This window comes from Somniosus microcephalus, chromosome 19 (genome assembly GCF_052327205.1).
Source record: "Somniosus microcephalus isolate GS21.2 chromosome 19, FLI_Smic_1.0, whole genome shotgun sequence".
In the NCBI taxonomy this organism is placed as follows: Eukaryota; Metazoa; Chordata; class Chondrichthyes; order Squaliformes; family Somniosidae; genus Somniosus; species Somniosus microcephalus.
The window spans coordinates 74,792,686-74,807,986 of NC_141005.1; the positions used below are offsets into that span (position 1 = coordinate 74,792,686).

At 45.3% G+C, this 15,301-nt stretch overlaps 1 protein-coding gene across 5 annotated transcripts in view; it reads right to left on the reverse strand.

The window, feature by feature from the left end:
• cabin1 (calcineurin binding protein 1) overlaps window positions 1-15,301 on the reverse strand; it is a 464,264-nt gene that overhangs the window by 446,536 nt on the left and 2,427 nt on the right. For all 5 annotated transcript variants that reach the window (XM_085962047.1, XM_085962049.1, XM_085962050.1 and 2 more), the window contains exons 2-7: window positions 14,593-14,682; window positions 14,245-14,358; window positions 8,672-8,806; window positions 7,838-8,018; window positions 4,217-4,346; window positions 1,636-1,785 (exon numbers count right to left, since the gene is read on the reverse strand). In XM_085962047.1, coding sequence (XP_085818173.1) covers window positions 1,636-1,785; window positions 4,217-4,346; window positions 7,838-8,018; window positions 8,672-8,806; window positions 14,245-14,358; window positions 14,593-14,682 — 800 coding nt within the window. The remainder of the gene's footprint in view (window positions 1-1,635; window positions 1,786-4,216; window positions 4,347-7,837; window positions 8,019-8,671; window positions 8,807-14,244; window positions 14,359-14,592; window positions 14,683-15,301) is intronic.

Below are 15,301 nucleotides of genomic sequence, written 5' to 3' on the forward strand. Positions count from 1 at the left end.
ATGGGCTAAAGGACCGTGGTCCATTTACATTAGAGCAGCATAGACTGAGAGGTTGATAAAATAATTGAAGGGCTGCGTAGCATCCCTATTGATAGATTATTCCAGTTTGACGGACTGCGAAGGACCAGGGGACTCGAGTTTAAACTACGTAAGACTTGGAATAGGCTGGATTTTAGGCAGTTCTTCTTTTCCCAGAGAATTGTGAGCTGGTGTGGTGGGTGCTGACTCTCTGCACACCTTCAGGAGGGAGCTGGACTAGTTCCTGACTGGGGCAGAGATCGCATCATATCAAAGGTAAGTGTCTTTATAGAGAACACTGGGTCCGTGTGATCTCTGGAACTGGTTTCAATCATCTTGAGTGGGTCGGAGAGGAATTTTCCAGAATATTTTTTCCCTTATTGGCCCTGGATATTTGCCTGTCCCAGGAGATTCCATGGCTACAGGGGTGGGAAGAAATGTTTAGTCTTGATGGTCCGGCCATCACGGTGTGGGGCAGGCTTGACGGACTAGCTGGTCTTCTCCTGCCCATTAATTTTGTATATTAATAAGAACATAAGAAGTAGGAGCAGGAGTAGGCCATACGGCCCCTCGGGCCTGCTCCGCCATTCAATAGGATCATGGCTGATCCGAACCTAGACTCACGTCCACTTCCCTGCCCGCTCCCCGTAACCCCTAATTCCCTTATCAGCTAGGAAACGGTCTATCTCCGTTTTAAATTTATTTAATGTCGCAGCTTCCACAGCTCTCTGGGGTAGCAAATTCCATAGATTTACTACCCTCTGAGTGAAGAAGTTTCTCCTCATCTCAGTTTTGAAAGGGCAGCCCCTTATTCTAAGATTATGCCCCCTAGTTCTAGTCTCACCCATCAGTGGAAACATCCTCCCCGCATCCACCCGATCAAGCCCCCTCACAATCTTATATGTTTCGATAAGATCGCCTCTCATTCTTCTGAATTACAATGAGTAGAGGCCCAACCTACTCAACCTTTCCTCACAAGTCAACCCCCTCATCTCCGGAATCAACCGAGTGAACCTTCTCTGAACCGCCTCGAGAGCAAGTATGTCTTTTCTTAAATATGGAAACCAAAACTGTACGCAATATTCCAGGTGTGGCCTCACCAGTACCCTGTATAACTGAAGCAAGACTTCCCTGCTTTTATACTCCATCCCCCTTGCAATAAAAGCCAAGATTCCATTGGCCTTCCTGATCACCTGCTGTACCTGCATACTAACCTTCTGTGTTTCATGCACCAGGACCCCCAGATCCCTTTGTACTGTAGCACTTTGCAGTTTCTCTCCATTTAGATAATAACTTGCTCTTTGATTTTTTTCTGCCAAAGTGCATAACCTCACACTTTCCAACATTATATTCCATCTGCCAAATTTCTGCCCACTCACTTAGCCTGTCTATGTCCTTTTGCAGGTTTTATATGTCCTCCTCACTCACTGCTTTCCCTCCCATCTTTGTATTATTAAGCTATTTTACTCATCTCCTGCTCAATGTTCTGAACCTTCTGCCGAATCACACCTATGGTTTCTACATTTTCTCCCATACTCTAGCCTTCTATGCTAACCATCCTATGATACCGAACAATTAACCTATTATATCATACATCATCCTACAATGGTTACATACGTGAAGTGAGAGATTGGTTGTATTAGCTGAAGGTCTGGCTCCTCCTCTTGTACTGCCAATGCCTGTTTCTTCCTACGCAGCTCCAAAGCTTCCTCAATAACAGCCTTAGCCTCCGCAGGATCCACATCCAATGCGTGAATGGACATGTCACTAAACAGAGAAAGAACATAAGACAGACCAAAGCAAACTTCAGAGTGGAAGCCAACAGCAGATGAATTTTATCCTGCTCGGTTTTGTTTTGTGGTAACAACAGTGAGGAAGAGAAAAAGGCCATCTGACCTCAATTCAACTAAATTTACTCACTTAATCGTGGATTCTTTTCCTTGTGCAAGGTCTCGACATGGAGCCTCGCCTGCTGGGAGCGCACATCAGGAAATCGCGTGCATGCAACCTGCAATTTTCTATCCAAGTGCAGAATTTACACTCATCCTCAATTCTGTTTCTCTCCAGAAACCTATCCTAATGTCTCTTGAATCTATTTATACTTCAGGGATGGAGCACTAGACGTTCAGTACTAAGGGAGTGCTGCATTGGCAGAGATATTGTCCTTTGGGTGAGACATGAAAAAATTCAAAGGATAATGAGCCACTGTATTACTGAAATTAGTCAATGTCCTGGCCAACGTTCCTCCCTCAACCATAAAAACATAAGAAACAGGAGCAGGAGTCGGCCATTTGGCCCCTCGAGCCTGCTCCGCCATTCAATAAGATCATGGCTGATCTGATCTTGGCCTCAACTCCATTTTCCCGCCCGCGCCCCATAACCCTGGACTCCCCTGCAGTTCAAATATCTGTCAATCTCCGCCTTGAATATATTCAATGATTCTGCCTCCACAGCTCTCTGGGGTAGAGAATTCCAAATATTCACGACCCTCAGAGAAGAAATTCCTCCTCATCTCCATTTTAAATGGACAGATCATCATCAGATTAACGGGCATTCATCTCATTGCTGTTTATGGAGCCTTGCTTGCGCAAAATGGCCTCCGCATACACCAACACAGCTTGTTTGCTCCGATTACCTTTTTTTGTAACATACCACTTCATTGCCCTTTGGGTGATAAATAAACTTTCCTTTTTACTCCAGATTTCCTCATTTTTAACTGGTGTTCACTGATATTCAAATCCTTTACTATATTGAACAATTTGCACGGATCAATTTAGTTTGTTCCCTTACATGACAGAATTCATGCTGTCATTTAGATAGGTCTCTCTGAACCATTATTACCACAAAGCCAGTTAACTCAAATCCAATTAGCGCCATTGTACTTTTGAGAAGGAAAGGTATTTCTGTGATAGTGTAATACAGGAAACTTTCGATTTACCGGCACCTAAATAACCGGAAATCTCGGTTAACCGGCAAAATTCAGGAGTATGTTCAGGTAAGTTTTACTTCCTATTCTACTTGCCTTCCTCGATCTGTTGCTGTGCAAGGGTGTGGCTGCAGCTGTTGCTAAGCTACAGAGACGCTTGGAACTTGTGGCCATTGTTCTGAACCTGTTGCTAAGCAACAGGGTTTGTTGCTTTATACGGAGCTCTCAGCTCTCCGTATCTTTTACTATAGCTTTCGGTTATCCGGAATTTTTGATGAACCGGCACCACGTCGGTCCCGGATAAAAAAAAGTTTCCTGTACCCTAAATATTGGGCTCATATAAACCACAATCAATACACATGAATGGCACTTTGTTCAGGAAAATTAGTAAACAAAGCTCCACTGCACACATGACCACTGGTAGTCAAAGCTTGGATGGAATTCCATCTTTAAAGCAAAATATATGGGTTATAAAACTGTAGATTTCTGCTGGTACAGAGAACTAGAGGAGCAAATGACAGCATTTCAGAAAGAGTGCTTCTCCCTCTGCCATCCATTCTCACCCCCCCTGCACTCTCATTTCCATCCATTTGCTCCCTTTTTTGCCTCAATTTTTCCCCATCCTCACCATTTATTTTCCACCTCCCCTTTCACGCTCAATTAGGCTGGTGCACCTCAAGCACATGCTTGCTACTTCAACTGATACAGGAAACTTTTTTTTTATCCGGCACCGACGTGGTGCCGGTTCATCAAAAATTCCAGATAACTGAAAGCTATAGTAAAAGATACGGAGAGCTGAGAGCTCCTATAAAGCAACAAACCCTGTTGCTTAGCAACAGGTTCAGAACAGTGGCCACAAGTTGCAAGCGTCTCTGTAGCTTAGCAACAGCTGCAGCCACACCCTTGCACAGCAACAGATCGAGAAAGGCAAGTAGAGTATGAAGTAAAACTTACCTGAACCTACTCCTGAATTTTGCCGGTTAACCGAGATTTCCGGTTATTTAGGTGCCGGTAAATCAAAAGTTTCCTGTACTTCTGATGATTTTTCAGCAAATACAGGATTCAGCACCTCTGCCATATCTACAGACATAAGGCATTCAATCCATGGCTCGCAAAAGGAGAATTATTCATTTCGAGTTCGATGCTAGAAATAGATCTACCATGGTGCCGACTGCAATTTTCTCTGCCACTACCAGCAAGAATAGAAAGAGACAAAATTACACAATATCAAATTATGTTAGAGCTGTCTATTACCAGTCTATTAAAACCTACCATTTCAAGAACATACGGAAGGAATCCTTTCTCAAACAAGGCTGTTCTTCAAAAATCTTCTCTTTCAAAACTAAGCCCTTGCTGTACCGACAGTCCTTCTCCAAAGCTTTGCAAATATAGTAAAGACAATCTGTAACAGGAGAGGATCAATGTGATTTCCGGTGTTTTTTTAATTATGCATGAAGATTTCTTACTAAGCTGCCACTATCCATGTACACTTCAGTATCTAGAATAATCAATTTAAATAGATTTAAAAACTGGATTCAAAACCCATGTTAAATCTTATGCATAGGTCACATTGCATGTCTGTTCTGAATGACCTATAAACCAGGCACACTGAGTATGCACCAGTCTGCATGAAGATCATATCTGTGCAAACTAAACATTTTAAGTACAAGTTCCCCAGTGTAAAGATCACAACATTAAAGTCTGGGATTTATTCTGCCATTTCTCAGATTATGTATAATAATTTTAAAAATGTTCCTTTCAGTTCTATGTAAAATGCTACAATTGAGGCACGGACAGCAGCAGCAATAGAATTCACGCTCAGTGCCCAAGTAAACCAAATACAGGAAACTTTGTGCTATCCGGCACCGACGGGACCGAGCTGTTGCCGGCCCATCAAAACTGCCAGACAAACCAGCGCTAATGTTGAAACATACGGAGATTTTGAGCTCCGTATCTGGCAACAAACGCTGTTGCTTAGCAACAGCTTCTAAACAGTCAGCCGTACCTTGCAAGCGTCTCTGTAGCTTAGCAACAGCTTCAGCGAGACCTTGCAGAGCCTGACTGGTGGAAAAAAAAGCAACGAAAAGAAAAGAAAACTAACGAAACGGCTCCTGATTTTTGCCGGTGGCTCGAGCATTCCGGACAGACCAAAGTTTCCTGTACATGGCTTAAAAGAGCGCGGAAATTTGGGCGCAAGTGTGATATGCGTGCGACTACAACACGCCCAAGTCTCCTCGATCCTTTACGTCCGTCCATCCATCAAACCTTCCGTCCAAACGAATCTCTGTCCAGAAAACTGGCCACGCCCCGACCATCAAATGCGAGTTTCCTCCAATCGAGCTTGTCCAGGGTAGAGTCTCTCAACATTGCGCCAGATTTACGTCTGGTCTTTTAATTGTAATTTTTTATAAATTCTCCTCGCTGAGACCTGCTCTGTATCATCAGTATCATTTAATGCATTTTTATGGCAAAGTATAAGTCACATTAAGAATTGAAAAGCTACCTCGATTGCAGGTTCTTAAAAATTGCTGCGCTTGATGTGCATGCATGATGGTTAAATCAGTTGAAACATTTAAATTTAAGACTCAAAGAAGTGTGGGCTGGGCATCTCCTCGAGCCCAGATCGCTTGAGCTGATTTATGCCCATGTACGTCACTTTAAGTTTGGACGTATTTGAATAAGATTGGGAGGATACTTGGATGTAACTTGACATCGGAAAAATGGGCGCATTTTTGGATGCAACTTCCAGGTTACGCCCAAGGAGGAAACTCCAGGCCACTTAGTTTTCCAATATTACTAGCAGGAAAAGGAAAAGCAAATGACATGGGCAATACAGAAACAGGAAGAAATAAAGTAATTGGACAGCACAGACATTAAAGATATTAGAGACAGCGAGCATTAAAAAAATCACAAAAGGTAGTCAGCTTTTTAAACCTGGTCAGCACCGAGATTTCAGCTGCATAACTATTACTGTTCTGTCTCTAACCATTTAGTACAGATAGTTCATGGCACTCTCAGTTCAGGATATTGATCACTAGTTATCATTTCAGACATCTTACTACAAGGCCCAAATAATTGATTATTCCAATTACAGTATAGACCTTCCAAATCGTAACAAATTATTCATCTTCTAAGAATCAATCCAGGCATTTCTCTGTCCAAACGAGGATTTTAAAACAAATAATCTTCCAGTAAGTACTCTGATTTACAAACAACTTGGCTTCAGAGATCAAGCAGACACCTGAAAGCCGACTGAGCTCTAATGATTGGGGCCAGTGGGAAGTCTGCATTAATCCCACAGAGCTGTGTGACTAACCCCAACACCACTATAGGGCCACTCTTGAAACACAGTTAATGCTTTCCAGTCTCAAAGCCATTGAAACTAAAGACACTCATCAAATGGAATAACTAACTCCACTCGGATTCTTATACATAAAATGGTTCACTGGAAGGCACAGGTCTGCATTCAGCCATTCCTTAGAGTTTAGTACAAATTCAACCTCAAAGCTTAGTCTTGTTGTTCTGTGGGGAATATGGAATGAATCTAGCTCTATTAAATCTAAATCTCTCTTTCACTATCCGTATAACTCAAGGGTCAGACATTACACTGTTGCAGGAGGGGAATGCTCGGGTGGAGGCTGGGGAAGGGAGCTCACCTCCAGTAAAGGATTTGTACATAAATCTGCAAGAGGTCTCCTCAGCCCAAGTCCCAGTCCGCCAGGGAGCGAGCCACAGGGCAGGGGGCAACACCCATGTTCAGAAGTAATGCCAAGAAGGGATGAGGGAGGCAAGAGCGAGCAGATGGGGTGGAATCAGGCCACAGTGACAGTGGCAGCAAAGGTTACTGCCCCAGTAGTGTTAGGAACAGTGGGGTGGAGGGGTGACTTAGCAAAATAACATTTTAATTCTAAAAATTAATAAATTAAGTTCAAAAAAGCTTACTATTATTCAAAATACCTGAAGTTGCTCCCCACAATGCCATTGTCGGCTGGAAATGGACCTGGGAGGTCTCAAAAAGTAACTCAGCAACAGCACCATCTACTACGGAGGGCTCAGATTAAGTAAAATTAAATAGAAAAACTGAAAAGCGTGAAACAGTGCAGCAGAAATGTGACTGTAACAAAACAAATCGTGACGGGAAAAAACAGAGAGTAGGAAGTGATGTAAAAAGACTACTGAGCACTTGGTTTGAGTATAAAACAAGGCTTTAATCAACTGTTTCACAACCAAGAGATTCTAGTTACATCACTAGTTCCTGGTTACAGAAACATCCTGAGCAAGCTGGGCCCACGCCCGAGTATTTATACTCCTTGGACGGCGCCACCAGCTGGCCGCCCAGTGTTACTTCATGAGTCATGATAAGATTCATGACAGGAAGTGCAGCCAACGCAAGACTTTTGAAATATAAAAAAATTATAAAGAATAAATGATTGAATTTAACAAAAAAAAATTCTACAATAGGTAATTATGACAAATGTCATTATTTCTGTTTCTCCTCTCCCTGCACAGCCAGGAGGGTTCATTGTACCGCCTAAAATGTTTCCTTTCCGAGCCACATTTTTTCCCTGAAAGGCCTGGTGCATTATTTCACAGGGCTCAACAGCCAAGTGCCTCTGCCAAGTGGCCATTCTTCGTATGCAAGCCTAGACAATCAATGTTAGCCAGCAAACTGACCATGGATATTATTGCAATCAAAGTCCAAACCTGCCCTCTTCTGACACCCATACCGTCCAGCAAGGGTCACTACAGTCACCAGGATACCATATGATCCTGCTCACTGTGTTATGCCAATCAGCAGCATTTTAAATATCAAATATTGGTCGAATTGCACTAGGTGCAGCTGGTAATCCCGGACAGAACCATTCTCCAGGAATCCGGGACATTTCAACTTACTGGTGTAATCACTAAGTGTGTACAGCACGGTGATAAGATTGTCCAGACATGGCCAGTGATCGGCATTACACTTCAGGCCTTCTTCAAAGGCATGGCGAGCCAGTGGAACGCGAATCAGTCTCACTGCCACTCTTCCTATTTTATACCAGAGGTTCACATCTGTGGAATCCAACATTACAGCCTGTGAAAGAGAACCATTACCAATAAAGAGGGAGATTGAGGAGTGCATGCACAGAGAATAAGCAAACTCGATTCCAGAGAAGCAAAAATCTCGGTACAAGGACCAATAAATGGCATTTTGTTTCATATATCAGTGGTGCTCAAACTGTTTGGAATGCCACGCTGTTGGGACAAATGGCCAAGTGGGAAGCGCCGATCTGCCGCAGCCGCCACACCGCTCCCACAAAGCAGCATGAACGCTGTGGAAAGCAGTGAGAAAAAAATGTGCTGCATATACAGGAGCGAGTGCAGGGAGGGGGAAGCGTGCAGGGAGTTGGAGCGTGCAGGAAACCAGCGCGAGGGAGGGGAGCGAGAGAAGAACCAGGGAGAAGAGGAGTAAAAATGGTATGTAAGCTTTGCTGCCATTTTTTTAATTGAAGGTCAGCGACTATAGTTGGGAATGAGAGACCGTGAGAACGTTTTGGTGCGAGCTTCCCTAAAAACAATTGAGATAGTTGCCGAAGGAAATTGCGCCACCATCATATAAACGTTTCACATCTTCCAAAGTCGAAAAAATTGCCCTTTCTTAAAAACTTTTCTAAACGATTTCCTCACGTTCACTGCCGAGTCCCTGCATAAGATTTTTAATTTAAATAATTATATTTTGTTTCTCACCTCCAGGTAAAATTCCATAGCTGTACTTGGGTCATCTTTCTGGGATGCTAAACTGGCCAAGTTTTTATACGTAGAATACTTCAGCATCAATCCAGGATGCTTTAAACCTTCATTCTCATCACCAGACAGAACAGCCTACGGCAACAAGATAAGGCAGCGTTACAGTGTGGACTTTCCATCGGGGGATGTACCTGTAATAGATGGCTGGCAGCAAGTAGCCTGCAGCTACTCTGAACTCTGCCACCTGCTCAGAGGTGTCTCTTGTTGTATCCAACGACCACTGGTTAAGTACAAAAGGCAGATTCAATCGAGTGCTTTGAACGACAAACCACGAGAGCAAAATGTGAGCAATTTGTCCATATCAACACAACAACAACTTGTATTTACATAGCACCCTGAATGTAGAGTCAAAAATCAATGCCAAGCCAAAGAAGGAGATATGAGGAAGGGTGACTAAAGCTTGGTCAAGAGGTGGGTCTTAAAGGAGAGGGAACTTCAGATTGTAGGGCCGAGTCAGCTGAAGGCATGGTCGCCAATGGTGGGGCAAAGGGAGGGGGCTGCACAAGAGGCCAGAGTCAGAGGAAAGTAGAAAGGGTTGTAGGGCTGGAAGAAGATAAGAACCTTAAATTTGAGATGTTAGGGGACCAAGTGGTCAGCGAGCACAGGGACGATGGGTGAGTGGGACTTGGTGCAGGATAAGATACGGACAGAGTTTTGCATGAGCCAAATTTGATGGCAGGTTGCATATGGGAGGCTAGCCAAGAGAGCATTGCAATAGTCGGGTCTGGGAAGTGACAAAGGCATGGTTGAGGGTTTCAGCAGCAAATGGGCGGAGGCAGGCAATGTTACAGAAGTGGAAATAGGCGATCCTTATGATGGAGATGATATGGGGTCGGGAGATCAGCTAAGGGTCAAACGGGAAGCCACGGTTGCGAACAGTCTGTTTCAACCTGACACGGTGGCCGGGGAGGGGTGTGATCGGTGGTGAGGGTATGGAGTTTGCGGGAGGGGGTGTTGAAGATAATGGCTTCAGTCTTTTCCCCAATGTTTAACTGGAGGGAAATGCGGCTCACCCAAGACTGGCTGTCAAAGAAGCAGTTTGATAACACAGAATCAATGGAGGAATTGAAAGAGGTGGTGGAGAGGTAGAGCTGGGTGTCATCAACCTGCAAGTAGAAACTGGCCCTTTGTCAATGGCTGATGTTGCCAAGGGGCAGCACGTAGATGAAGAGGGCCAAGGTTAGATCCTAGGGAATTCCAGAGGTAATGGTGTGGGGACAGGAAGAGAAGGCATTAATGGAGATGCTCGGCTATGATTGGATAAATAAGAGTGGAACCGAGTAAGGGCAATCCCACAGAACGGGACAACAGAGGAGAGGCATTGGAGGAGGGTGGTGCGTTTGACCTTATCATAAGCTGGAGAGGTGTGAAAAAGTAAGAGTGCGACAGTGCATTTCTGACTTTGGTTAGGGCCGTTTATGTACTGTGGCAGTGCGGAAACCTGATTGGAGAGATTCAAACATGGTGTTATGGGAAAGATGGGCATTGTTTTGGGAGGTGACACCATGTTCAAGGACTTGAGCGGAAAGGGAGGTTGGAGATGGGGGTGCTAGTTTGCAAGGACAAAGGGCTTGAAGGTAGGTTTGAGGAGGGATTGATGACAACGGTTTTGAAAAGGAAGGGGAATTAGCTGGAGGAGAGGGAACCATTTACAATGGTTAACCAGCATGGGAGCCAGGAAGGGAAATTGGGTGGTCAGCAGTTTAATGGGAATGAATGGGGTCAAAGGGACAGAAGGTGGGTCTCATGAATAAAATGAGCTTGAAGAGGGAATAGGGGACAGAGGTTCCGGGTTAGGGCGGAGGGAAGCTTTGGGGCTTAGAACTTGAGATTTAAAAACGTTGTTACAAACTCACTGGTGATGGAAATCCACAAATTATAAGAGTAAACTGCAAATTTCACTCCATATCAATGGCACATCAAGGGTCTAACACACTGAACCCTTGGGCCTATGCCACTGCTTGCCCGACATCCAGTCCTGAACAGGAATGGTAGAGTAGCAGTTATGTTACTGGACTAACAGTCCACATGTGGCCTGGACTAATAATCCAGGAACAAGCTGAAACACCAGCATGGCCATTCGAGAATTAGAATTCCATTTTAACAAGAAAACTCTGGAAGTACAAAGCTGGTACCAGTAAAAGTGACCATGAAGCTGTGGATTGTCATAAAAACCCAACTGGTCCATTCATGTCCTCTAGGGAAGGAAACCTGATGGCCTTACCCGGTCTGGCCACACCAACAAGATTGACTCTTAACTGCCCTCTGAAGCAGTGCAGTAAGCCACTCAGTTGTATCAAACTCCTAGAAAGGAAAACAAGAATAAAACCCAACCGACCACTCTGCTGTGACCTAGGCATCGACTCAGGACACAACAAAGGCGCACCCAGCCCAGTCGACCCTGCAAAGTCCTGCTACTAACAGCTGGGAATTGGTGTCAAAATTGGGAGAGCTGTCCCACAGATTAGTCAAGCAACAGCCTGACATAGTCACACACACAGAATAATACCCATCAACCAATGTGCCAGGCTCCTCCATCACCAGCCCTGGGTATGACCTGTGTCCCACTGGCAGAACAGACCCACCAGAGGTGGGACACAGTGGTATACAGTCTGGGGGGGGGGGGGGGGGGGGTGGCCCCAGGAGTCCTCAACATTGATACGATAGCAAAATACTGCGGATGCTGGTAATCCGAAACAACAGAAAATACTGGAAAAACTCAGCAGGCCAGGCAACATCCGCAGAGAGAGAAACAGAGTCAACGCTTCGGGTCGAAACCCTTCTACAGAACTGAGAGAAAAGGCAGGAAATGAAACAAAAGGGCAGTTTGGGGGCTGGAAATGGGGGAGGGGATGAAAGAAGAGACATTAAGAGATATTCAAGGTGAGACGAGATGGTAATAGGACAGGTAAAGAAACAGACAATGGCTCTAGATGAAGTGTGAAATGCGCTGGCAGAGAGACAGCTGCCATGTGGGAGAGAGAAAAAAAAGGAAACGTCACAAACCAAAAGTGTGGATAAAAAAATATAAAAATGTAATAGGGGCCGAGGTTATGATCTGAAATTGTTGAACTCGATGTTGAGTCCGGAAGGCTGTAAAGTGCCTAATCGGAAGGTGAGGTGCTGTTCCTTGAGTTTACGGTGAGCTTCCGTGGAACAATGCAAGAGGCCGAGGACGGTGAGGTCTGAGTGGGAGTGGAACGGAGAATTGAAATGACAGGTGACCGGAAGCTCGGGGTCACCCTTACGGACTGAACGGAGGTGTTCCGCAAAGCGGTCACCCAATCTACGTTTGGTCTCCCCAATGTAGAGGAGACCACATCCTGAGCAGCGAATACAGTATACTAGATTGCACGAAGTAGAAGTAAATCGCTGTTTCACCTGGAAGGGGTGTTTGGGGCCCTGGACAGTGGGAAGGTATATGGGCAAGTGTTGCATCTCCTGCGCTTGCATGGGAAGGTGCCGGGCGAAGGGGAAGGGGTGCGAGGGGCGATAGAGGAGTGGACTAGGGTGTCTCAGAGGGAGCGGTCCCTATGGAATGCTGAAAGGGGAGGGATGGGGAAGATGCGTTTGGTGGTGGGATCACATTGGAGGTGGCGGAAATGGCGGTGGATGATCCGTTGAATGTGGAGGCTGGTGGGGTGAAAGGTGAGGACAAGGGGAACCTTATCGTGGTTCCAGGAGGGAGGGGCAGAGATGAGGGCTGAAGTGCGGGAGATAGAACGGACACGGTCGAGGGCCGTGTCAATCACGGTAGAGGGGAATCCTCGGTTGAGGAAAAAGGAAGGCATGTCGGAAGCACTGGTGTGGAAGGTGACATCGTCGGAGCAGATGCGGCGGAGACGGAGAAACTGGGAGAATGGAATAGAGTCCTTACAGGAGGCGGGGTGGAAGGAAGTGTAGTCCAGGTAGCTGTGGGAGTCGGTGGGCTTCCTCAACATTGACTCTGGACCCCATCAAATCTGATGGCTTCAGATCAAACATGAACAAGGCAACTTTCCGCTGATTATAACCCATCGCCCTCCCTCGGCTGATGAATCAGCCTCCATCACTCCTCCATGTTGAACAGCACTTGGAGGAAGCACTAAGGGTAGCCAGGGCACAGAACATACTCTGGGTGGGGGACGTCAATGTCCATAACTCAGTAGTACCACCACCGACCAAACTGGCCAAGTTCTGAAGAACACAAATGCAAGACTGGGCTTGCAGCAGCTGGTGAAAGAACCTACACAAGGAAGTGCCCTACCCGACCCCGTCCTTACCGATCTACCTCTCACAGAGGCGTCTCTCCATGACAGCATCGGTAGGAGTGACCACCGCACTGTCCTTGTGGAGACGAAGTCCCATCTATACACTGAGGATGCTCTCCGTTGTGTCGTGGCACTACCACCATGCTAAATAAGATAGATTAAGAACAGATCCTAGCAGCTCATAACTAGGCATCCAGGAGCAGCAGAATTATATACCACCATAATCTGTAACCCCATGGCCTGGCATTTTCCTCACCATCAAGCCAAGAGACCAACCCTGGGTCAATGAAGACTGTGGAAAGCATGTCGAGAGCAGCACTTGGGCATACCTAAAGGTGAGATACCAACCTGGTGAATCTACAACACAGGACTACATGCATGCTAAATAGCAAAAGCAGCATAATACTTGACCAGAAACTGAACTGGACCAGCCACATAAATACTGTGGCCACCAGAGCCGGTCAGAGGCTGGATATTCTGCGGCGAGTGTCTCACCTCCCGTCTCCCCAAAGCCTTTCTACCATCTACAAGGCACAAGTAAGGAGTGTGATGGAATACTCTCCACTTGCCTGGATGAGTGCAGCTCCAACAACACTCAAGAAGCTCGACAACAACCAGGACAAAACAACCCACTTGATTGGCACCCCATCCACCAACTTAAACATTCACTCCCTCCACCGATGTACCGTGGTTGCAGTGTGTACCATCTACAAGATGCACTGCAGCAACTCGCTAAGGCTTCTTCGGCAGCACCTCCCAAACCAGCAACCTCTACCACCTAGATGGACAAGGGCAGCAGGCGCATGGGAACACCACCACCTCCAAGTTCCCCTCCAAGTCACACACCATCCTGACTTGGAAATATATCGCCGATCCTTCATCGTCACTGGGTCAAAATCCTGGAACTCCCTCCCTAATAGCACTGTGGGAGTACCATCACCACACGGACAGCAGCGGCTCACCACCACCTTCTCAAGGGCAGTGAAAGATGGGCAATAAATGCTGGCCTTGCCAGCGATGCCCACATCCCAGGAACAATTTTTTTTTTTTTTTTTTTTTTTTTTTTAAATAACTTCCATTCCTGGTTTCTTTATAAATCTTTTAAGCTGACTTAAGCACAGAATGCAATAGAGGCAACATTTTTATTTCTCTAGTCTTGCAAAATAAATCTTAAATATTTCATATTAACAACTGCAAATACATTGCAATGGGAACAAACTGCCTGGGTTTAAACCCCAGCTCCCCACGTCTTGTAATGCTCACCTCTTTCAGCAGCTGTGTATTCAAGAGCTCATGGTAAGCCTTTGCAGACTCTTCATAGCGATCATGTTTCTGTAGATCTAATGCTTTGTGGTACAGAGAAAATGCTTCAGCTTCCTATGTTGGAGAAACATGTGTCAGGTAAATTACTTTAGGTTAGAGCCTCCAATGAGCACACTTGGTGTGCATTACACATCTTCAGCTGAAAGACAAAATAAACTGCTTGGGACACTATTAGGTGATTACCAGGCCATTGATATAAAAGGGCTCCCAATGGCCTGGAAGATCCCAGGGTTCAGTCCCCAGTTTGTGCTACAATTGGCACAATACACAATGTTAAATGGTACAAACCTGCGCCTCTTTTGTTTGAGTTTTGTGGCTCTTGAAGGATTCCTCGTAGTCTTCCACCACCGTGGTGTCGTTTAAAGCTGCAATACGGATCTAGCAAAATTAAAATTAAAAAAAGACAGGTGACCATCACAAAAACAATTAACCAGGTTTAGAACAAGCTTATGTAAAACAGGTACATACCCCAGAGCCTGTCAGATTCAGCATTGTGGTCCTACTCTCAACTCATCCTATGTACAACCATGAGGGAACAGAATGAAAGAGGCAGGAGAAAGTTACTGAGCAATAATGCATCTGACAGGTTTGGGGGATGCATTAGTCATGTCAATAACACTGTGTACATTGCAGCTCCACTGCACAAAGCACCTGTAGAACAGAAAGTCTAATTGGCAACATTATTTTTAATGTACTACGATGTTTATTCTCTGCCTTTCTAGGGCTAGATGTTCCTCCTTTTACACTTCAGAGGAAAAAAAATATAAAGCAGAAAACACCACCTTACACTAACATCTAATTCTTCACTAAAATCAAAGAGGAAAACAGAGCCTAGGTCTCCCAGTACCACATACTGCAAACCAACCAAGAGGACAAATAAGTAACTTGCGCCAGCCCTCTACCAAAGGCAATGTGACTAGCTGCTCAGAAGTCTACTTTTCAATGTAATGACAAGCAGTAAGAAACTTATCAATGCTGGCAAGATGTGCAGTTTTAG